A 21,064-nucleotide genomic window follows, 5' to 3' on the forward strand; every position below is an offset into this window, starting at 1 on the left:
AATAGTTTATGAAGTTTCAATCAGACTCTCACATTTTTTGAATGACTTATACTTTCAAATTGAAACCGTTTAATTTTTATCGTTAATATCTGAAAATTCTTAAATTTTGAACTGATTTAAAATCCTTTTTTCAAATCAATTATTGTTCACTTTTTAATACTTTAAGAATTGTCCAAGTCTTTAAGATAGCATTTTAAAATTCCTTAAATTGAAACTGTAAGCATCAAAATAAAAATCTAAAATGGAAAATTTTCCAAGTAGAAGATTTTTGAGCTACGCACTGTAAACTGAATTATAGTATAATTGAAAAAGATAAAAATTGAACTAATTATTTTTTTAAACTGTTGAAGCTGAACTTTTAAAGGCTTTTCTTCACAAAATTTGTAAAATTCATGGTTTCCCGGTCCAGCGGCCACCCTAAACAAGATAAGGAACATTCAAGCTAAACGAGGGAAAACACAACTTTAGAAAAATGTTTAGAATTAATAAGAAATTAATTACCTCTGATCCACTACACAAACGTAATCTCTTTTCAGTACTTGCTAGTCGTTTGACAATATCTGTGAGTCGCTCTCTTAGCTGCTCCAAGTAGGAAGGATCGCAAAGTTTCGAAAATTCATCCTGAGTTCTAAATAGTTTGTCTCTTACGACGTGGAGTCGCGGAATAACTTCCGTCAAAGTTTCCTGTGTAAAAGAAACGAAGATAACATTAAGGGTTTTAAAAAAAGGCTGCCAAATTCCGAGAAGTTTATTTTAGTTAAGGATTCGATTAACGAAGAAACATATGGAAATTAGTTCAGAAAAATTAAATTATTGGTGTAAAACTTACCGTAACATAAATTGCATTGACAGGTAAGTCAGGCATGGTTTTCTGAGTATCCAACTCCTTGTTAATACTTTCAATAGACATGTTAATGTAGGACATGTGTTTATACATTTCTCGAGATAAATCGAGTGCTGATTCCAAAATAGATTTGGATTCGGTTATGTGTAGTCCCAACTGTAAGAAAAAACTCTAAATTATCTTCAATCTTTTAAAAGAATATCATGAACCAAAAGAAAGAAAACGAAAGAAAAAAACGTACCTTGTTATACAATTCCTTGAGTGTATCGATACGATTTGACAACTCTTCGGGATCAGGCACGCTTTTCTCTTCTGCTAATCTTCGACCTGATATGATTATGGTTTCAATTTCGCTCTTGATTTCGCTCAAAGTTTGGTAGAAGCGCTAAAAACAAATTTAATTTTAATACAAGCATATAGGACAAGCAAATTACTTGCCTTGGTAACAAATCGATCAGTAAATATTCTTACCAAGCAATGTTTTAATTGGCCTTCGATAGCTTCTGGATCTTCAGATGCCAATTCTAATAAGCAAGTAGCTTCCTCAATGCCTCTAAGTTCTCTCAATGCTCTCGAGAGTCTAGGATCTAAATTAATCGGGCTTCGAAAACGTTGGAATTTTCGCTGAACCTCGGTAAACTTTTGTTCAATCAGAATCATTTGCTCCTGAAGTCTCGCAGCAGCTTCATGTTTCCCAGCTGCTTTGTAAGTTTCAACTTGATTCGCCATTTCTTGAAGAGTGGACTCCTGACTTTCCATCTCATCCATCAATTTCTAGAGAAAGGGCAGCGCATAAGACGGGAAAATGACTTTATCAACTCAAGTAGTATTTGGGGAAAAAGAATAGCTTGTGTGGAGTATGAATTAAAATACTAATGAATTTTGAAATTGTTAATAGAGTTCAAGTCAAGAAATTTAATATAAGTATGACAGACCTGATAGTCATGGGGCAAGTCATCAGCAGTGAGGTCACAGTCAAGGCGTGCAGTTAGTACGGAGTCTACTTGCGTTAAGGAGTGCTGAAGAGCTAGAATTCGCCCTTCTGATTGTTGCGCTTGCTTCACTGATCCTTCCAACAGCTTTGTGCGTTCCCCAGCCTACTTAACAATACAACTTTGCTACGATTCTTGCGATGGATTGATCACTCTTCAAATCTTGTGTACAAGACTCTGTCAAATCTTTGAAATCGTTTGAAATCGTTTGAAATCTTTGAAATCTTTCTGAAATCTTTGAAATCTTGGTGTAATCGTTTTAAATCTTGAAATCTACTGTACACTCAAAAGACGAGTGGTCAAACCCTCGGATTTTTACTTTCAAAAGCTGATCATAATGATCCCAAACTTTAAAAATTTCTTAAAAATCGATGTGTAGAACATTTTTTTCAAGGGGTACACAACTTCTGGATTCTCTCTGATGTAATTATAAATAACACTCAGATTAAAGTTCAAAACAGGAGGTTCTCAAAACAGGAGAAATACGGTGATTTTTCAAGAAAATAGTAGAATAATAGGGGAATAAATTCTTTTTAACAAAAAATTTAAGTTTTCTACTTAAAAAGTCCTACGTTTTAGAAAACATATCACCATTAAATTCAAAAAGATGAATTTTTAACAAAAACATTTATTTTCAAACAAGAAAGATAAATTTTCGAAAAAATAGTTTCATTTTCAACCAAAAAATTGAATTTAGGTACAACCAAATAGTTGAACTTTCAAGCAAAAGTGACGAATATTTTAGAAGACAGCTGAATTTTGAACCAAGAATAATTAATTAAAAACCAAAAAGATGACTTTTCTACAAAAAGATTTAGTTTTAATCCAAAATAATCAATTTTCTATTCAAAAAGATGAATGTTCAACAAAGCAGTTGAACTTTCGATTAAAAATAATGACTTTTTAACAAATTAGTTACATTTTAATCAAGTAAAATAATGTCACCCAAATAGTAGAATTTTTATCCAATAAGGATGAATTCTGAACCAAAAAATATAATAGTACACTTTTTAATTTTAAAAAATTAACTTTCCACCATAAAATATGAATTTTCAACACTAAAGGATGAATTTTTTATATCTAAAAGACGATTGTTCAACACAGCATTTGAATTTCCGGCCAATATGATTACTTATGAACGAAATACTCGAATTTCCAATATAATAATGAGATTTTTCACCAAATAGTAGAATTTTTAAATAAAGGAGCTATATTCTGAACCCAAAAATTTCATAGTAGACTTTTCAATCAAAAATAAATAACTGTTAACCACAAAAGATCAATTTTCAACCAGAAAAGATGGGTTCTGGACTAAAAATATAATAGTAGACTTTTCAATTAAAAATAATTAACTTTTAACCACGGAAGGTGAATTTCAAATGAAAAAAGATTAATTCTGAACTAAAAATATAAAAGTATATAACTATATACAATATAAAAGTTTACAAAGGGGAAGAAAGGAATAGGGAAAAAAGTGTGAAGTATGTGATTTTATAGACTACAGTAAAAATTCTGCGCAAGGAAGATATTAATGTTATTTCGGAATATGAATTGTGTCGTTTCGCAAAGAAAGGGTCCATTTTGCCGATCGTAGTTTAAGAGATATTTACGTTTTTGTTTTCCAGGATCTACAATATATTTTTTTGATTTTCGATAGAAAATTATACTTCAATTTCTACTCTATTTATTAACATTATACTTTTATATCTCTAAAATGTCCGGAACTGGGTAAATTTTATATTAGCAGACAAAATAGATAACAGGTAAGCTTATGGCGCTCCCCAACTAGAAATTAGTTTTTCTCGAAAAAGAGGTTTTTCAATTTATTTGCGAAACATTTAGGGTATCCCTACATTAGAACTTTATTATGCCAATTATTAATAATTAATAATATAAATTTAGATTATCTATGCAATTCCTATGTTAAATATCAAAAAGGGAAGTTTTCGTTGTCAAAAATAAAAATAACTTTAGTATTTGAACGATCCATCAAAGCGAGCTTTAAATTCTTTGATATATATATAATATAAAGAATCATTAATTTTTTAACCAAACCTTAACTTAAAAATATTAAACATTAAATTATCTTCGATATTTCAAAGAAGATTGTTGGCAACACTGAACACAATTCTAACACACATTTTTTTTGAAGACCGAGATGGTATTTACTGCAAAAGTACAACAACAAGGCCGTTTTAATGGAAAAAAAATTCCAGGTCATTTCCCGTTTTTTTTTTGGTTCACAAACATTTTGCACGGTCAATAAAATAAAAAAATGTAAACTCTAAAGCAAAACATTTTACCATTTAAAGTAATAAAAAATAAACTACAAATTAAAGCAGTCAAAGTGGAACTATTGAATTTTAAATTATTTAAAATTGAAGTTCAAAAGTTTTTAAAATCAAAAATCTTATATTCAAATGCTCAATGCTCAATAATTCGATTAATTTTAAAATGTATTTAGAGTAATTATATAGTACCCTAATAATACAAAAATGCCCTCTAACTAATAGAATGTAAAAAATTCAATAAGATCGAAGATTGAAAAATGGATAAATAGAATTAAAAAATTATTATATATCTATGCAATACTAGAGTTCAAATAGTCGAACTCTGTACTAAAAATCAAAATCCATGTTATCATTTTCACTGTTCTAAATTGAGCAATCAATCAATGAACTTTAAAATTTGCAAAATTTCATTATTTTAAACATTTTTAATCTTCAAACATTAAAAAATAAAAAATTCGATTTTTTTAACTCAACGCTTCTTAAATTAGAAGTTAAATTATTTCCAGTTAAAATAGTTTAAACACCCTTTAAAAAGTTTCAAAGTTTCATTTCAAAATCTTGAAAAATCTAGAAGTTGAATTAAATTTATTCAAATTTTACATTATTCTTGAAATTTTTTAAGAACTTCTAAATATCTTTTAAAATAAATCAAATTTTCCTACAATGTTTAGAAAATCCTGCTATTGTGTGAAAAAAAATTTGAGTCATTTAAAATTTTGAAAATATTCCAAATTAATTAAAAATTTGAAATGATTTCAAATAATTTAAACGAGGTGTATGTACCGACAAAATTCGGCTATGCGTACCCATATTTCGTTGTAAATAGCCACAGCCTAATTTGAAACAAAATGTTGATTTTTGCAGATTTCAAATTAAAAATTTAGAAGCTTTTCAAGAATTGTAAAAGGCTTGAAAAGAATAAAAACATTTTCTTATGATTCCCAGGAAAAATTTAAATAATTTTTTACGTTGAAAATAATTTGGAAAGAATATTTAAAAAGATTTTAAAAGGTTTCCAAAATTGCCAAAAAAGAATGTGCAAGATTTTAAGGAAATCTATTAAAATTTGCGGGTTTTGCTAAAAACGGTAGAAAAAAGTCGATTCATTTTGAAAGCCATTTATTGAATTCTTCCTATACTTTTCAGAAAATCGGGGAAATAAAAAAAAATTCTTTAAATATTCCAGATACTCTTTTGACAATTGTGGAAATATTTTTAAATATTTTAAAATATTCCCTTAAAATAATTATTCAAAATAAAAAATCATTTAAAATTTTCCTAGGAATTTTAAGAGAATATTTTTTTTATTCTTATGAAGCCTTTCAAAAATCTTAAAAAGCTTCTAAATTTTTTATTTGAAATCTGAAAAAATCTACATTTTTTTAGATTAGGCTGTGGCTCTTTGTACCGAAATTTCGGTATGAATGTTATTTATATCTCAACATTCAACAATTTCACTTACAAAATAAACATTTTTCAAATAGAACAATTAAAATTGTATCGTTCAAAGTTTAAAAGCTCTTCGAAATTTTACCGATTCTAAAACAATTCAGTTTCAAATTGTTGAGTTTTAACAATTTGGTATCCAGTTATTCGCCTTAAATGAGCAGTAAAATATTGCGATATATTAAATAGCTATTTTTGTTTAATTGACATTTTTTATTTTAAAGGGTTAAAAAATTATTATTTTAGACTGAATCAATTATGAATATATTACTATAAAGTTATTTTTATGTTCAAAATAGTTTATAAAGTCTTAATCGGGCGAATTAAAACAGCTTTTTGGGTTTTAACGTCAAAATCGGGAAATTCTTAAATTTTGAACCGATTTCAAATCATTTTGTCAAATAATTTATTGTTTACTTTTTAAAACTTCAAGTACAGATAAATTAAAAAAATAATTTATTTATATATCCAGTTGATAAAACAAAAATGTTTTTTATCCAAAATTTTCAACTGCAAACGTTTTTAATTTTCAGTTATTTAAGTTTTCAAGACTGCATTTTGAAACTCTTTAAATTAAAAATGTACGCTTAAAAATAAAAATCTAAAATGGAAAATTTCTGAATTAAAAGATTTTAAAATTACGCACTGTAAACTGAATGATATCATAATTGAAAAAAAAAATAACAAAGTCAACTACATATTATTTTAAACTGTTAAAATTGAACTTGGACAGATTTTTCTTCTAAAAATTTGTAAAACTCCAAGTCAAAAAATAAATGTACTGTAATTTCCCGGCTTTTCCCGGTCTCAAAAAAATTCCCGGTCATTTACCGGTTACCTAATCCAGCAATCACCCTGTGAACTATATATTTCCAATAATCTTTTAAAATACTTTCGTGAAGTAACTTAACGAAATTATTGAAAATGATAAATGCTTATGAACTCTTTTATGCATCATGCTGTTATTCATAGAAATCTTCTTTTCACAGGCATAAGCATTTTTCATCTAGCCATCCCAAGCGTCATGAAAGGATCCAAGAGAGTTGCTCGTATTTAAAAAATATAAATTGAAAAACAGATCAAATATCAACTCATTTTCGATCGTTCCTGGCACGATAAATAGAATTAGGAAAATGTGAATCTGTCGTAGAAATCAAATAAACGATAAACTGACCTGTTTACTCAAGTTTTCCCATCGATTCGTCAACGACTCGACATCATTTTGGATAGTGCGAGTCATAATGTCACTGTCGATCAATTGCTTTCCAATCTCTTGCAATTTATCGAATCGCGAATCTGGATGATTTCGAACGTAGTTCTCCAAATCCTGGAACCATAAAAAAAACATTTGCTACTCATTATACACGCCCTGAGGTTTTCAATTATTTTTCGAAGGCGTCTATTTAATAACCCACATCAAGCTCCTCTGATATTTCTTCAGCGTCAGCACTCTTTGTAGATTTTTTCAACCTCTTCTCCAGTTTATCCAGCCAGTCGCTTTCCTGTGCAACTAATGCCCGGAACTCTCCGTACTCATGACTAGCATTCTGTAACTGTCTATAACGTTCGTAAATACGATCTGTAACGTCTGTCCATCGCGCGTTCAAATACGTGAATCGCCTTCCCAATTCGTGAACTGAGGAACCCTCGGAACTCAGGAGTTTATCGTTGCCCAACTCATTGAGATTTCGAAACTCTTCTACTCGCTTGTCGATTTTGTCTTTCAACAATTGATAGCGACCACGAGCTTGGAAAAGCTCAATGGAAGATGTTATTTTGCTTTCGTCCGGTATATCCTTTTCCAAAGTCGACAACCACTTCGTAAAATCTTCAATTCCATTTATAATCTATAAAAAATCATAGCATCTAAGTCAGTTTTAAAAACATATAAAGTAACATTCTTTAAACAAAAATATTAAGAGTACAAGTATATTGCAACGGAGTGAAAAAATGCCGGCAACATCATTTTCTGTGTGAAAACACATGTTTTTCATGTAGCTGCGTTTTAAAAAAATGACCGAAAAAAATCATGAAACTGCTGTCTTTCAAAATGACGAACGTGTAATTTTTTAAGGCGCTCTCACACCGAAAATTATTTTACTGGCCGTTTAAGCCTCGGTAACTTCTTTACAAAAAAAAATGTTTTTTCAAAGTACGTTTCTTACCTCGTCGTTCTTTTTTAGTGCATTTTCGTACTTGTCTATTTGATTCTTCGCTCCATCCACAATATGGTTCCAATTATGTGAGATATTTTGCAGCTGATTGTTCAAAATGTTTGCAAAATTAGGCTCGGAATTCTCCAGTAACCTATTGGCTGTTGTTTGGATATTCTCTATTCTTGGTTTGGTTTGATTAACTTCTTCGGAGAAGGTTCTACCTTCATTCAGCTTCAATTCTGTCGTCGCAACATCATTGACAAATGCATCCTCGCATATTTCCTTCAAACGCTTTGACTTATCATCCAACCAGTTTTCTAGACTCTTCAATTCTTGGTTGAATAATTTTAAAGATTCAATATCTTTTGCAAGTTTTTGCTGTCTTTCTTCCAAGATTATTGGTATATCGCTCCATTTAGTGTTCAGATCTTGTAACTCTTCTTTTACTTTTTGGCACTGAGAATCCTGTTTTAAAATCAACTCCTGACCGAAACTATTGACGTAATCAAAACCACTCTGGTGTGACTTCAGCAAGCCTTGCAGCTCTTCTAACTTCTTCATTTGCTCTTGCATCGTCCGGTCATCTGACATGACCGCATGCTCGGATAGTAATACTCCTTCCACATTATTTATAAACGAGAGCAAACTCGCGATTGTTTCATTATATTTCTTGGGCGGTGTTTTATCAGCGACATCATTTAATTCACTCAAGCGATTAGAGAGCCTAAGCAGAAAATTAAATTCAAAATGGTACATAATTTTATACAATATATACAAAGAAAATCTGAGTTGCTACAAAAGCCTGGTTTCAAAACTCTATAACTTTTCCAGGTTTTCTATGGCGAATTTTGAACAAATTCCATATCAGCTTTTAAGAAAAATCAGACAATTAGATTAATTTTCAACACAAGACACTAGTCGCAAACTAATTTACCAACAATTTCTTACACAACTAATAATCAATGCATACCTGGGTGATTGACAACGATTTTTTCAATGCTGTCTATGTTAATTATAAGAGAATTATTTTTAATTTGCCTGATAATATTAGTAGTATCTAGTAACATTAGTATTATTATTATTAACTGTACTAATAATAAATTCAAAAAATAATAATAAATGATAAACAAATGAATAAACAAATAAAGGGTCAACGCCATATGTTAAGGTTTAAAATTCAACTTTTTTGTTAAAAATTAGTCTTTTTAACATGAAAATTCAACAATTATATTGATTTTCTTTCTTTTTTGGTTTAAAACTTCATCTTATAGTGGAAATTTCCTCTTTTTTATGAAAATTGAAACATCTGGTAGAAAATATCTGGTTGAAAATTAATCTTTTTAGCTTAAAGTTCAACAATTTGGCCGAAAATTCAAGTACTTTGTTGAAAATACGGATTTTTAAAATTAAATTTAACTGTTTCTAATTTGAAATTAAAATATGCTTTGGTTGAAATATCAACGATTATATTTTTCATTGAAAACTCAACTAACTAGTTGAAATCTTTTCTTCCAAACTAATTTTTTGGTAAAAAAATGCATAATTTTAGTAGAAAATTCATCTCTGGTTAAAAAATTGATCTAGTTTGCAAAAAACTCGTTTTTTGAATTAAAATTAATTTTTAAACGGAAAATCTAACTATTGGGTTGAAAATTTGTTTTGGTGGTTAAAAAGTCATAATTTTAGTTCAAAATTCATCTCTTTGATTAAAAAATGAACTAGTATGTTGAAAACTCGGTTTTTTGAGAAAAATTAATTTTTTATGTTAAAATTTAACTATTTGATTGAAAGTTCGTCTTTTTGGCTTAAAATTCAACAATTTAGTAAAAAAAAATTTACTGTTTTGTAGAAAAATGTTTTTTTCCTAATTCAAAATTAATTCTTAAATGAAAATTTAACTATTCTATTTGGGATTAAAAATTGATATTTTGTTGACAATTGGTCCTTTTTTATAGAAAATTCAATTATTAGGTTGACAATTCAACTATTTTGTAAAAAAAAACCCTTCTTCTGAGCTTGAATATTGAACAATTCGTATTTGTATTTTGGTTTGGAAATTCATCTCCTTTGATAGAAATTTCATCTTTTTGTTAATTCAACTAATTGGTTGAAAATCCATCTGTTTTGGTTCAGGATTCAAATATTTTGTGAAAAATTCCCCTTTTTTTATTCAATTCAACTGTTTTTGTTGTACAATAAAAAATCTTCTTGTGGTTAAAATATTAACTAATACATTTTTTGTTTGAATTTTTTTTTTTAAACCCAACTACTTGGTTGAAAGATAAACTAATTTGTTAATTAATAAGAAACATTAAAATGCACCCCAACCCCCTAAGCAAATCGTCTTAAGTTGTTTGTGGATGATCACTGAATAAATGCAGGTACGAAAAAAATGTAGTCCATAAAAGTTACGCAAAATTTAGAAAAAAAACTTCGTAATTCATGCACGTCCCCTACGAAAACGTAGTTTTACAGATGATGGTACATAATTATCGATATTGTAAGTTCAGCACAGAAAACTACAAAGTATGAAAATTCAAGATTTTTAATGAATGATTATGAAGTTTTATGACTTTTTATGAACAATAAAAGTTTCTACCCAAAATTATTTTTTAAAAAATCCAATTCCTGCATACGATTATGAATAAATACTATTTCTAAGAAAAAATAGAATAATCTACGACTCCAAAAAGCGTAGTGAAGCTAGCCGTCCCCGCCAGCCGACAGCCAGCAGACAAATCCATAGGCGCGGGCGCTCAGCAATGTACGCTGGAGCCCCCAATCTTACCCGCGCGGCTGTGGCCACATATTGATTGTGGCCACAATGTTTTCAGCTGTGCTAGTAGCAATTTGGTTTTATTTTATAAAGAATATCAAGTTTATTAATTTTTTTTCTTGTTGTTCCAGAAACAAAGTTTTTATACTTCCAATCGCTTCGGCAGTCGAAATAATTTTTTTAATGATTTTTTTAAATGACACATTCATATTCCTCAAGGCTCAGAGAACTTATCTAGTAAATTTTAAATAAATCCTACTGTCCGTTAAATAACTACGATCATTAACTTTTAATAAGAGCTTTACGCGTTTGTAATAGTGCTAGATATCATGTCAGCAGCTATTGTCTGCTAGCGGTTTGGCAGGGATGCTGGCTATTGTTAATAAACGCTATACATTTGTTACAAACAAATTGTTGTAATTCAATTTGGTTGAAAAGTAGTATTATCCGACTTTACCACGGTTAAATCAATGTTTAAACATTCGCGAGCAATAAATAAATCCATGTAAAATGTTTCGCAGGGTTCCCTGAACAAAATCCAACTGAAAAAAGTTACAATTGTTTATTAACAATAGCCAGCATCCCCACCAAACCGCTAGCAGACAATAGCTGCTGACATGATATCTAGCACTGTTACAGACGCGTGAAGCTCATAGAAAAAGTTAATGATCGTAGTTATTTAACGGACAGTAGGATTTATTAGAATTTACTAGATAACTTCTCTGAGTCTTGAGGAACATGAATGTGTCATTTAAAAAATTATTTCGACTCCCGAAGCGACTGGAAGTATAAAAATTTTGTTTCTGGAACACCAAGAAAAAAATTTAAAAACTTGATATTCTTTATGAAATTAAACCTAATTGCCACTAGCACAGATGAAAACATTGAACAATAACTTAAACTTGAGAATTGTTATAAATAATAACAGCAAGATTTACTAGAATATTCGATATGTGGCCACAGCCGCGCGGGTGAGACTCCAGCGTACATTGCTGAGCGCCCGCGCCTATGCATTTGTCTGCTGGCTGTCGGCTGGTTGACGGCTAGCTTCATTACACTACTCCAAAATGAAGGTTTAGTTTTTAATAATTTTTAATATGTTTTTTAACAGAAATTACGAATTTCTACGAAGTTGACTTAATATATAATTAAATATTCCTATGGGAAATTAGGGGAATGTAGAACTTTCAATCACTCATTTTTGTACAATGATCAATAATTCGCACCAATTCGCAAATTTGAAAATGCTCCCTGAAGTTCTAAAATAATAATTAAGATTTTAAAGTAGATGCGAAGAAAGGAAAGTCAGATAATTTTTGATAAATTCCACGACTTTTCGTGTCTTTCAGGTTTTATAGCAACCCTGCAGAATTATATTTTTAATTTAAAAGGTACTCACTTTTTCAATAGCTCGTCCCAGTCACTGACGAATTTTTCAGTATGCAGATTATGGATTTCTTCAGCCGAGATTTGCTTAGCTTGTAACTCCTTAGCTTTTGCAGTCAATTTCTGAATACGATCTTCATATGATTTCATAGATTTAACTTTTACCTGGAAAATTCAATGACAATTATTCCATTGTAGACCCTTCTTTTTAGATAGTCTAATCTATCATGTTTTATTTAATAAAATCTCTTACCAGGCAAATTTGTTAATAAGATACTCACCCTAAATAATTCGATTTGATTACTCTGCAGATTAGCCTCAAACCACTTAAGATATCCGTCCAACAATAACTGAACACTTGCCAAATCGGTTTGAAATTGCTTCAACCCCAAAAGCAAATCTACTTTGACCTTAATAGTTTGAAGACGAGCGTTGACTGCATTCCAACGATTTTGTAGATCCCTAAGTTTAAGATCTTCGTCTTCAATCGGATCATTCGCAAGATTCATTTCTTCGAGGAGTTTTTTTCCGATTTCAAGCGCTTTGTCGTACTCGCTTTGATGAGACTGAAGGTCTGAAAATTTTTCTTCGTAAATGGCCTTCTTTTCTTCGACGCTCAATTCATCGAATACTCCTTCGGAGCGACCGACTTCCAAATCCACGTAATCCAGCCATTTGTACAAATTTTGCAACACTGACTCAAACTCTTGTCTGATTGCGCTGTCTATTCGTCGCTTTTTCGAATCGCTGTGCATCTAAAAGAGAGTTCGCATATATTTTACTCAGGCCCCAATTTAATAATTTGTAAGTAAGATGGCTTTACGTAAAACACATACCCCTTCAGCAAGTTCTTCCTTATAGGCGATGCTTGTCACTGTTTCTGACATCCAATCGTTTCCACTTGTCACATTTGCTTGAGTGTTTGCCGTCAAATCGAACTCAAACCCGGAATTCGAGATCTGTAAAGCAATTCAGAATTAATGTAAAAGAATCATTTTTATTATTCGCAATTATTTTCAATTTTACAACATCAAAAAACTTACTCTTTGACTTTGCACATCCATAATCTGCCCTACAGCCTCCCACCGATCCTGCAGATTTTCAATCTTTTCCAACATATTTGTGCATTCCTTATAAGTTCCATGTCCATCAAAATCCTGAATCGACTTTTGCAGAGCAGCTATCTTCTTTAGATTGATATCCATTTCAATTTTAAGAAAGTGCATCTTCTTCATTCTCTCTAGAACTTCGCCCAGCTCAGAAGCGGGACTCGCCTCCATTTGTTTCAAAGTGATTTCAGTCTGATTGAGTCGAGACACTAGTTTTTTATACTCCTCCATGGCATCCTTCCACAATAAAGAGAGAATTTCAAGATCGTGCCTCCGTTTCTGCTTCCACTGACAAATATGAGTCCAGCGTTCTCCAAGGGCAGAAAGCTGATCTTCCATCTCAGCATAAACCGTTTCCGAATTGTCCTCGTCTACAACGACAATCATGTTCTTTAGTCCATCAACAACGTTTTGTTGACCCTGGATATCCTTTTCCAGCTGATCTAATAGTTTGATCTGTTCATCCAAAGCTGATTGCTTTAATTCTGCACCAGCCATGTGGGAAATTTTATCTTCTGTTTTGGTTAACCACTGCCTCAACGAATCTAGTTGGTTTTGTTGCATTCCCATCAGGACTTCGTGAATTTTCGCTTGCCTTTCCATCGCACGCATTCGAAGTCCTTCCCAGCGAGAATTCAATAAAGACATTTGAACTCTGACTTCATGTTCCTCGTCCTTCTGCAAGCCTCCATCTGCTAGGAGTCTCGCCCCCTCTTCCAAAACTGCACCAACTCCATCTCGATGGCCAGACAATTCCATTAAAAACGTCTCATGTTCGTGAAACTGTTCTTTCAAAATATCCAAGGTTTCACCAGGATCAGGAGCGTGGTTCAGTTTATCTTCAGCCTCCAGAAGCCAAGTTAAAACTTCTTCGAGTGCCACTTGGTAACCACCCAATTCAACAGAGACATTGGTGGCAAGACTCATTGGTCGAGAAGTTGGGGTTTCAAAGTTGACAAACGATAAAGAGCTCTAGAAAATAAATCAAATCATTTTCACCTTCTGAAGATGATTTCAAATAAATCAGGGTGTCCATTTCCAGAAAGATTCAAAAATAAATTTTTAGTTCAAGCATTTCCAGATCAATTCAGGAATCACAGCGGTTCAGTATTTCAATTTTAGGTAAGAGAAGGGGATTTTTTCGAAAAACGGGAATTAAAGGGGATTTTATTTACCATCTAAAGCTTTTTATATTATACGGGTATTTTAATCAGAGTCGACGTTTTAATAAAAGAAAAAAATTACCCGTCATTTCCCGGTTCACAGACATTAAAGCTAAATGAAAGCTAATAACACTTTTCAACTGAACAATTTTCAATTAAATTCAGTTAAACTGACAAATTACACATTTTCAAATTTTATAAATTGTAGAGTTTAAATATATTTAAATTATATAAAATTTTATTTTTAAATCTTTACAGATCTACATGTTGTTTTACATTTTTCCAAATTTTACATTATTTCTGAAATTTTTTCAGAACCTCCAAACATCTTTTAATATTATTTCCATGTTTCTTAAAATATTTAAGAAACCTTTCGAATAAAAAAAAATTTCCTTTAAATCTTCCATATTCATTTTTCATAATTTTGAAAATCTTTCTAAATCTTTTTAAACATTCTCTTAAAACTAACTTTTCAAGATAAAAATTAATTTTCAATTTTCCTAGGAATCTTAAAGATATATTTTCTTATTCTTCTAAAGCCTTTCAAAATTCTTGAAAAGCTACAAATTTTTTTTTTTCGGAATCTGAAGAAATCTATATTTTGTTTCAAATTAAGTCGTAGGCTATTTGCACGCAAATCTCGGTACGAATAGCCGGATTTTGTCGGTACACCTATACACTTAATTTAAATTGTTTGAAATAATTTCCAATTTTTAATCAAATTTGAATGTTTTCAAAATTTCTAAATATCTCTTCAACTTACTCGAATTTTTTCGAAGAATAATAGGTGTTCAATTGTTATTTATACATCAAAATTTAACAACTTGACTTGCAAAATAAATTTTTTTAATAGAAACAATAAAATTGTAACGTTCAAAGGTTAGCTTTTTTGTTTAGTTAAAATATTTAGTTTATAATTACTATTATTAAATAAAAAGGCAGATACTTCAAAATATTAGATAATTGTTCTTTTTCTTAATTTAAAATTTTCAAATTTAATGGTTTAAAGATGGAATATTTTAATCTGAACCAATATTTGAAATTGAATAAAAGCCTTTAATTATGAATGTATTATTTTGAAAAGTCTGGTAAAGCTAATTATTACTCACTTGTTAATCCTGAAAGTACAGATCAAATAAAAAAATCAATAATTAATTCATTTTCGCAGTTTATGAACTACAATTCTTTTAATTAAAATATACGCTTGAAAATTATACTCTGAAATGAACCATTTTTAATCTGAAGACTTCGCGTATTATGCATTCTGAACTAAATGATATCATAAATGAAAAAGATAAAAATTCAACTAATGGCCAGACTAATGGTTTAAAAAACGGTTGAAATCAAAGGCGGACAATTTTTTTTCTAAAAAATATTTAAATTCTCGGTCAAAAAATAAACTCACTGTCATTACCCGATTTTCTCCTGTCTCATAAAATTCACGGTTATTTCCCGATTCAACGGCCACCCTGTTAATGAGTAGAGATGGATTTTTATTCTTTATTCTATCAATTTTTTCTAGTGTACACTTTTCAATATAGAATCCTCAATTGTTCAGAGTATTTTTCTAAGTAAGATAGAAAAAAAGTCATTTGAAAAAACACAAAAATAACTGTTTTCGAAACTTCCCAATTTTCTGTATTGTGTTTCCCTGAGACTTTGAGATTGTTCTTTTAACCCGAATCCGCCCAACTTTTGTTGTTGTTGAGATGCCATTGCGAAACGTTAAGGGGATGTTACCTGACTTCGAAACTGCCTTTTAAAAAATTCTTAATGTAGTGCGGCTTTTACTTTCCGAGATAAAGGGCTTACCATATATGGTACGCGGATTCTAAGCTTAAAGAAGGACAGCAAACGCAATTATCGTTTAACGTGTGAAGCGTACCATAAATGGTACTGCGGGCGAATTCGGGTTAATGTATTTTCATCAGTTGAAAGCTCTCAAATGGTCAGAATTATAAATTTTTGGTATTTCAGACAATTTTATAAATTTAAGAAGAAGAAAGGGAAAAAAGGAGATTATATACAAAAAGGGGACGGACGGACTGTGATGCCTGTCAGTTTTTTCTACTTAGAAAATTCTACAGTAATAGTTCGTTTGTACTATTTTAATATCATGAAACGATTCTGAAAAGAACTCTTCATTTGAAAGAGAGATGCGAAATGGGAATAACATTCACGCTCTAAACGACACCCTGCAAATTAAAAGCCCTAATTAATTAAAATCTACCTCTGCACTTGGAGTTGTTGCAGGACTCGTAGTGTTACTCGCAGCAGAAATATCAATTCCGGAAACATCATCGCCAGAGTGAGGTAAAGATTGGAAAAGGCACATGACGTACATCATTATTGACTTTTTATCAGGTACGGCTGTATTGACATCTGCAACAAAAAAATTATTCGATATAATAACAACAAGTTTTGCGCATAATACAAAACAAAATAGGAAAATGCGTTCATTACCCTCAGGATCTAAAAGGCGTTCGATTGCAAGGTGCTCTTGAGCAAAACGAAAAGCATGTTCTAGTCTTGCATTTGGATGCTTTCGTGCGATACTGTTGAAATCGAATGACTGGGGTTTCCATCTGTGCAGAAGTGCATTGAACGCCAATCCGTCTGACCAAGAAGTTGAGAAATTCTTGATGTCCACGCCCGGGTAATTCTGTAATAAATAATAAGAAAATTGTGATACTTTTTTTGGAATAATACTTTCACTGATAATAAAAAAAAAAGACTCACCTGCGAATGTTGACGACACCACGCAAGAAGGGTCTTTTCGAGGTTAGTTTGTTGCAATTCCGTCATTAGATCCTTCAGATGATAATGAACCTAAAGAAAATTAGTTAGATTATACCGCGAAACGAAACAAAAATAATTAAGAAAAATAAAGCTAAAAACATAAAAACAAATCTTTAACCAATATTTTGGCATTGAACATTTTTAGTACGCCATTCTATAACTACTTTTTCTCTGAAGTGGAAGTATAAAATTCAGTTCTATCATCTTCGTTTGGTACAAAGGAAACCAACGAATTTGTAAGGGCTTGACTCGGAAACAGGGGTTTATAGAAATTTCTCCTTTGTTTACATAGTCTGTTTTTTTAAAGATTAACAATACGAGTAGTCTTAAAACATACATTATAAATATTGAATGACACAAGAAAAGAGATTTTGGTATTTAGTCAGTTTTCGACATACCTGCCAATGTAATATAATACTCCATACTAAGCCGAGAGTCAGTTTAGGATTTCCATCAACGATATCATTGCTACTTATATTAACAAGTTTCACGTTATTTTGCTCTAGAATTTGCAAGGCTTTATTAACATTGTTTAGGTGATGAACTCTCATACGACCACGCTCTCGTTTCTGAAATCAAGATAAATAGATAGATAGAATATATATCAAATCTTTTTTTTTCAACACAATAGACGAAAATAAAAGAAAAACTTACATATGCTTTCGATGTGAGGACCTCCAAAAGAGATAAAAGGCGATTTCCATCTCTCAAATCAACAAACAAATCTGAGATTGGTTCATGATTATGCTGCAAAGATCAATTAATTTATAGTGCAAGATGCACGCATTTAAAGTCTAAGTTTTAAAAGTTGTTAGTACTATTTATTTTGTAAAAAAATAAGTTGATATTTAGGACATATCAAATAAGAAATACGTCAGTACATGAAGGTTTAGAGATAACAATTAATTTGGAGCTTACCTTGAGTAGCTGTGAATTTATCCACTTGGCAAATGTTTTCTTTTGAACATCTTCCCGTTCATCTGAAAACAGAGAAGAACAAATAAACATTAATGAAAATGAAACTATCTTCAGTAGAAAAAAATAACTGAATTAACTTTTCTCACATTTTGAAATAAATTACGTTACATTAAGAAATTACAACAAAGGCAGATATGGGTGAAATCATGGGAATTAGTAAATAATGAGCTTTTAAAGCTTATCCAGATAATTGCATTCGCTGTTTTCATAAAAAGATAAAGGCATAAAAAAAAAGGTTTTTATAAATTCACCCAAAACAGAGAAAATAGGATTATTTTTTAGGAAAGTTTACTGCTCAGATTTCAAGTTGAAATATATTGCATTTTCAACAAAATAGTCTGATTTTCAAGAAAAAAAGATTTCAACCCAAAAAAACGTATTTACTATGAAAAAAAAAGTTGAAAAAAGAATAGATAAATTTACAACTACATAGTTGAATTTTCAAGCAAAAGAGAGGAGTTTTTAACAAAAAAGTTGAATTTTTAAATAGATAGTTGAATTCTTAACCTACAAAGATCAAGGTTCAGACGAAAAAAAATTTTAACAGAAGGGATTAATTTTTCTTTAAAAAAGATTTTTCAGCCGGTTGAATGTTCAGCCGGAAAATATTATTTTTCAAGAATAAATAAACTTTTAAGCAAAATAGACAACTTTTTGACAAAAAAGTTGAAATTTTAAAAGAACAGTTTGATTTTTAAAAAAATCCAGAGAAGAAAAAATATTAATTTTCAACAAAAACGCTCATTTTCAACCAAACAGTTGAATTGTAAAAAATAAAGGTGCAATTTCTTTCGCAGTAGATGAATAAGCCAAAATTTCCCGAAACTATGATTAATTGTCCGCACAAAAGTTCATTTCTAACCAAATAGTTGAATTTTCTACCAAAGTTCTGAACATGAAATATAAAAGTAGACTCTTCACTTAAAAAGAATAAACTTTCAAAAAAAAGAAAAAGAACTTTTCTGTCTAAAGATAAATTTCAAATCCAAAAGAACGAATTTTTTATCCAGAAAGACGAATGTTCAACAAAGCAGTTGAAAACAAGATTACTTTTTAATCAAATAGTTGAACTGTGAACAAAATAATTAAATTTTTGACTAAATAATAGAAATTTTAACCAAAATAGATGAATTATGAACCGAAAAAATTTTAGTAGTTTTTTTCAATTAAAAATAACTAATTAAAATAATTGGTTTTTCTTATTGGGTCCTCTTAAGTCAATTCGCATTTGGGCGAAAAAAAGAGGAATTCTTAAAAAAAAAGGATAAACAAGGGAATATGGAAAAAGAGTGTGAAGTATGTATATTATATCAGGAATGAGGTTTAATATGTTCCAATAAATAAAAATTTCTTTTTTAACTCAATTTTCGAATAAAACTATCTTTCAGGAATAACTAGAAATCACCGAAAAAAAATGTTTAAGGAAAAGTATAAATATATCTCTTTGATCACCTATCGAAGGAACTTTTTTTTTATTCATACACATTTTCTTCCCAGTGTTTGAAAATAATCTTGTATATAAGAAAGTGATCATTTTCTAAAATGAATAACATGCCTGGCACGAATTTATAGAAATTATAGAACGTAGCAGGTTGACCTACGCCTACATCGAAATGTATGAATGAATGAACCAACAAGGAAACGAGTGAATGGACTAACTCTTCTACGGTATAACCGATGGAGATCACGTAGTTAGCTGTTGATCAGCGCTCGCCTGAATGTCTCTTTGCTGTTGTAAGTAAGGAACTTTTAAAACCTCCTTATCCAAATATGGTACAACGAGTTCTTACATTCAGTGATTTCTTCTCGGGCCTGCTTTCAGTGGAAGTTCATCCTTCATCCGAAAGCAACCACGCACAAATTATTGTAATATATTAATTGGCTTCAGGGAAAAGATTTATTCAAGTGGAATTATAACCGTAGATATCTCTTTAGGTAGTTGCCGTACCAAAAATCAGGTATGGGGGGGGGGGGGAGATTTTTTATGATTTTAAGAATTGAAATGATATTATCACCAATATCATCGGTGAAAACATTTGCTATAATTTATAATTAACCCTATAGTACAGACACCAATGACCCTGGAAGTTAATACGACTATAAACATTCAATTAATATAAAGTTAGTCACTGTTTCCAATTTTAGAAATAAGTACATAAATAATAATGTTCAAAATTACGTATTCATTGAAAAACGTGTTCTCTGACAAAAATGGTTGTCACGATTCCAGGAATTAGAAACATTTACTTTTAAAATTGAAAACAGTAGAGTTGTAGAGAATGTTTTCTCCGAAAAAATAATGAGAAGCAAAATGGTTCACCTGGAAAAGATGAAAAATTTTCTCAAGACAAATTTTTTTGTAAGCCGCATATTTTTGTCAAAAATGTTATTAAAAATAAAAAAGTCCATTTTCAGCCATACTGTGTAAAATAACATAAAATATTAATAGAAAAATTTGATCATCTCAAGAAGGTAGACAAATTTTCTAGAAAGATTTTTTTCAATTACGGGCATAGTTTATTTTTTAATCGTGAAAAATGTTATTAAATTCATGGATTTTAACATGTATCTATAAAAATATCATAATATTTATATTTTAATATCTATTTTAAATTATCTTTGTAACTTCGTAAGGTCCAAATGACATACAAGATCGAAACGTCATAATTAACCTTTTTGTCAGTAAGTAATACTTAGAAATTATATAAATTTTAACCCAAGTTTAAACAAAATTAAAAAGTTACAGTAAGACCGTTCTAATATTAATTAAACTTATTTTTATTCCGAGTATGCCTTTTTAATCTTTCTAATTGGTATATAAACAGGGCAATTCAAGATAAATTTCAAAACTTTGTCAAAATTATTCCTATTTAATTAGCGTTATATTCAGACTATCAATATTTTTGATTCAGCCATAAATATCTGTGTTTTAACGATTTATAAATGTAATTCAACAATAAATAAATGCTGCTGCAAATCACTGTTTTAAGAATTCTGCCAAAAACGTTGGTTTGTTTCGAAGAACATACCAGGTGTATACATATGAAACCGGTATTGCCATCTAGCGACCAGTAGGCACACTTGTAGGCACTGTCGGAACTTACCATTTGTGCTAATTGGCGTA

General features: G+C 30.3%; 1 protein-coding gene across 3 annotated transcripts in view; it reads right to left on the reverse strand.

Moving 5' to 3' along the window:
* The window catches only part of LOC117169703 (dystrophin, isoforms A/C/F/G/H), a 747,733-nt gene that overhangs the window by 679,188 nt on the left and 47,481 nt on the right, over positions 1-21,064 (reverse strand). For all 3 annotated transcript variants that reach the window (XM_033356199.1, XM_033356198.1, XM_033356200.1), the window contains exons 4-21: positions 17,881-17,942; positions 17,617-17,709; positions 17,361-17,531; positions 16,903-16,992; positions 16,627-16,825; positions 16,394-16,545; positions 12,935-13,972; positions 12,728-12,850; positions 12,173-12,646; positions 11,905-12,056; positions 7,739-8,453; positions 6,989-7,420; positions 6,748-6,900; positions 1,780-1,941; positions 1,316-1,618; positions 1,086-1,229; positions 830-1,000; positions 502-684 (exon numbers count right to left, since the gene is read on the reverse strand). In XM_033356199.1, coding sequence (XP_033212090.1) covers positions 502-684; positions 830-1,000; positions 1,086-1,229; positions 1,316-1,618; positions 1,780-1,941; positions 6,748-6,900; positions 6,989-7,420; positions 7,739-8,453; positions 11,905-12,056; positions 12,173-12,646; positions 12,728-12,850; positions 12,935-13,972; positions 16,394-16,545; positions 16,627-16,825; positions 16,903-16,992; positions 17,361-17,531; positions 17,617-17,709; positions 17,881-17,942 — 4,817 coding nt within the window. The remainder of the gene's footprint in view (positions 1-501; positions 685-829; positions 1,001-1,085; positions 1,230-1,315; positions 1,619-1,779; positions 1,942-6,747; positions 6,901-6,988; positions 7,421-7,738; positions 8,454-11,904; positions 12,057-12,172; positions 12,647-12,727; positions 12,851-12,934; positions 13,973-16,393; positions 16,546-16,626; positions 16,826-16,902; positions 16,993-17,360; positions 17,532-17,616; positions 17,710-17,880; positions 17,943-21,064) is intronic.

Source organism: Belonocnema kinseyi, chromosome 3 (assembly GCF_010883055.1).
Source record: "Belonocnema kinseyi isolate 2016_QV_RU_SX_M_011 chromosome 3, B_treatae_v1, whole genome shotgun sequence".
NCBI lineage: Eukaryota > Metazoa > Arthropoda > Insecta > Hymenoptera > Cynipidae > Belonocnema > Belonocnema kinseyi.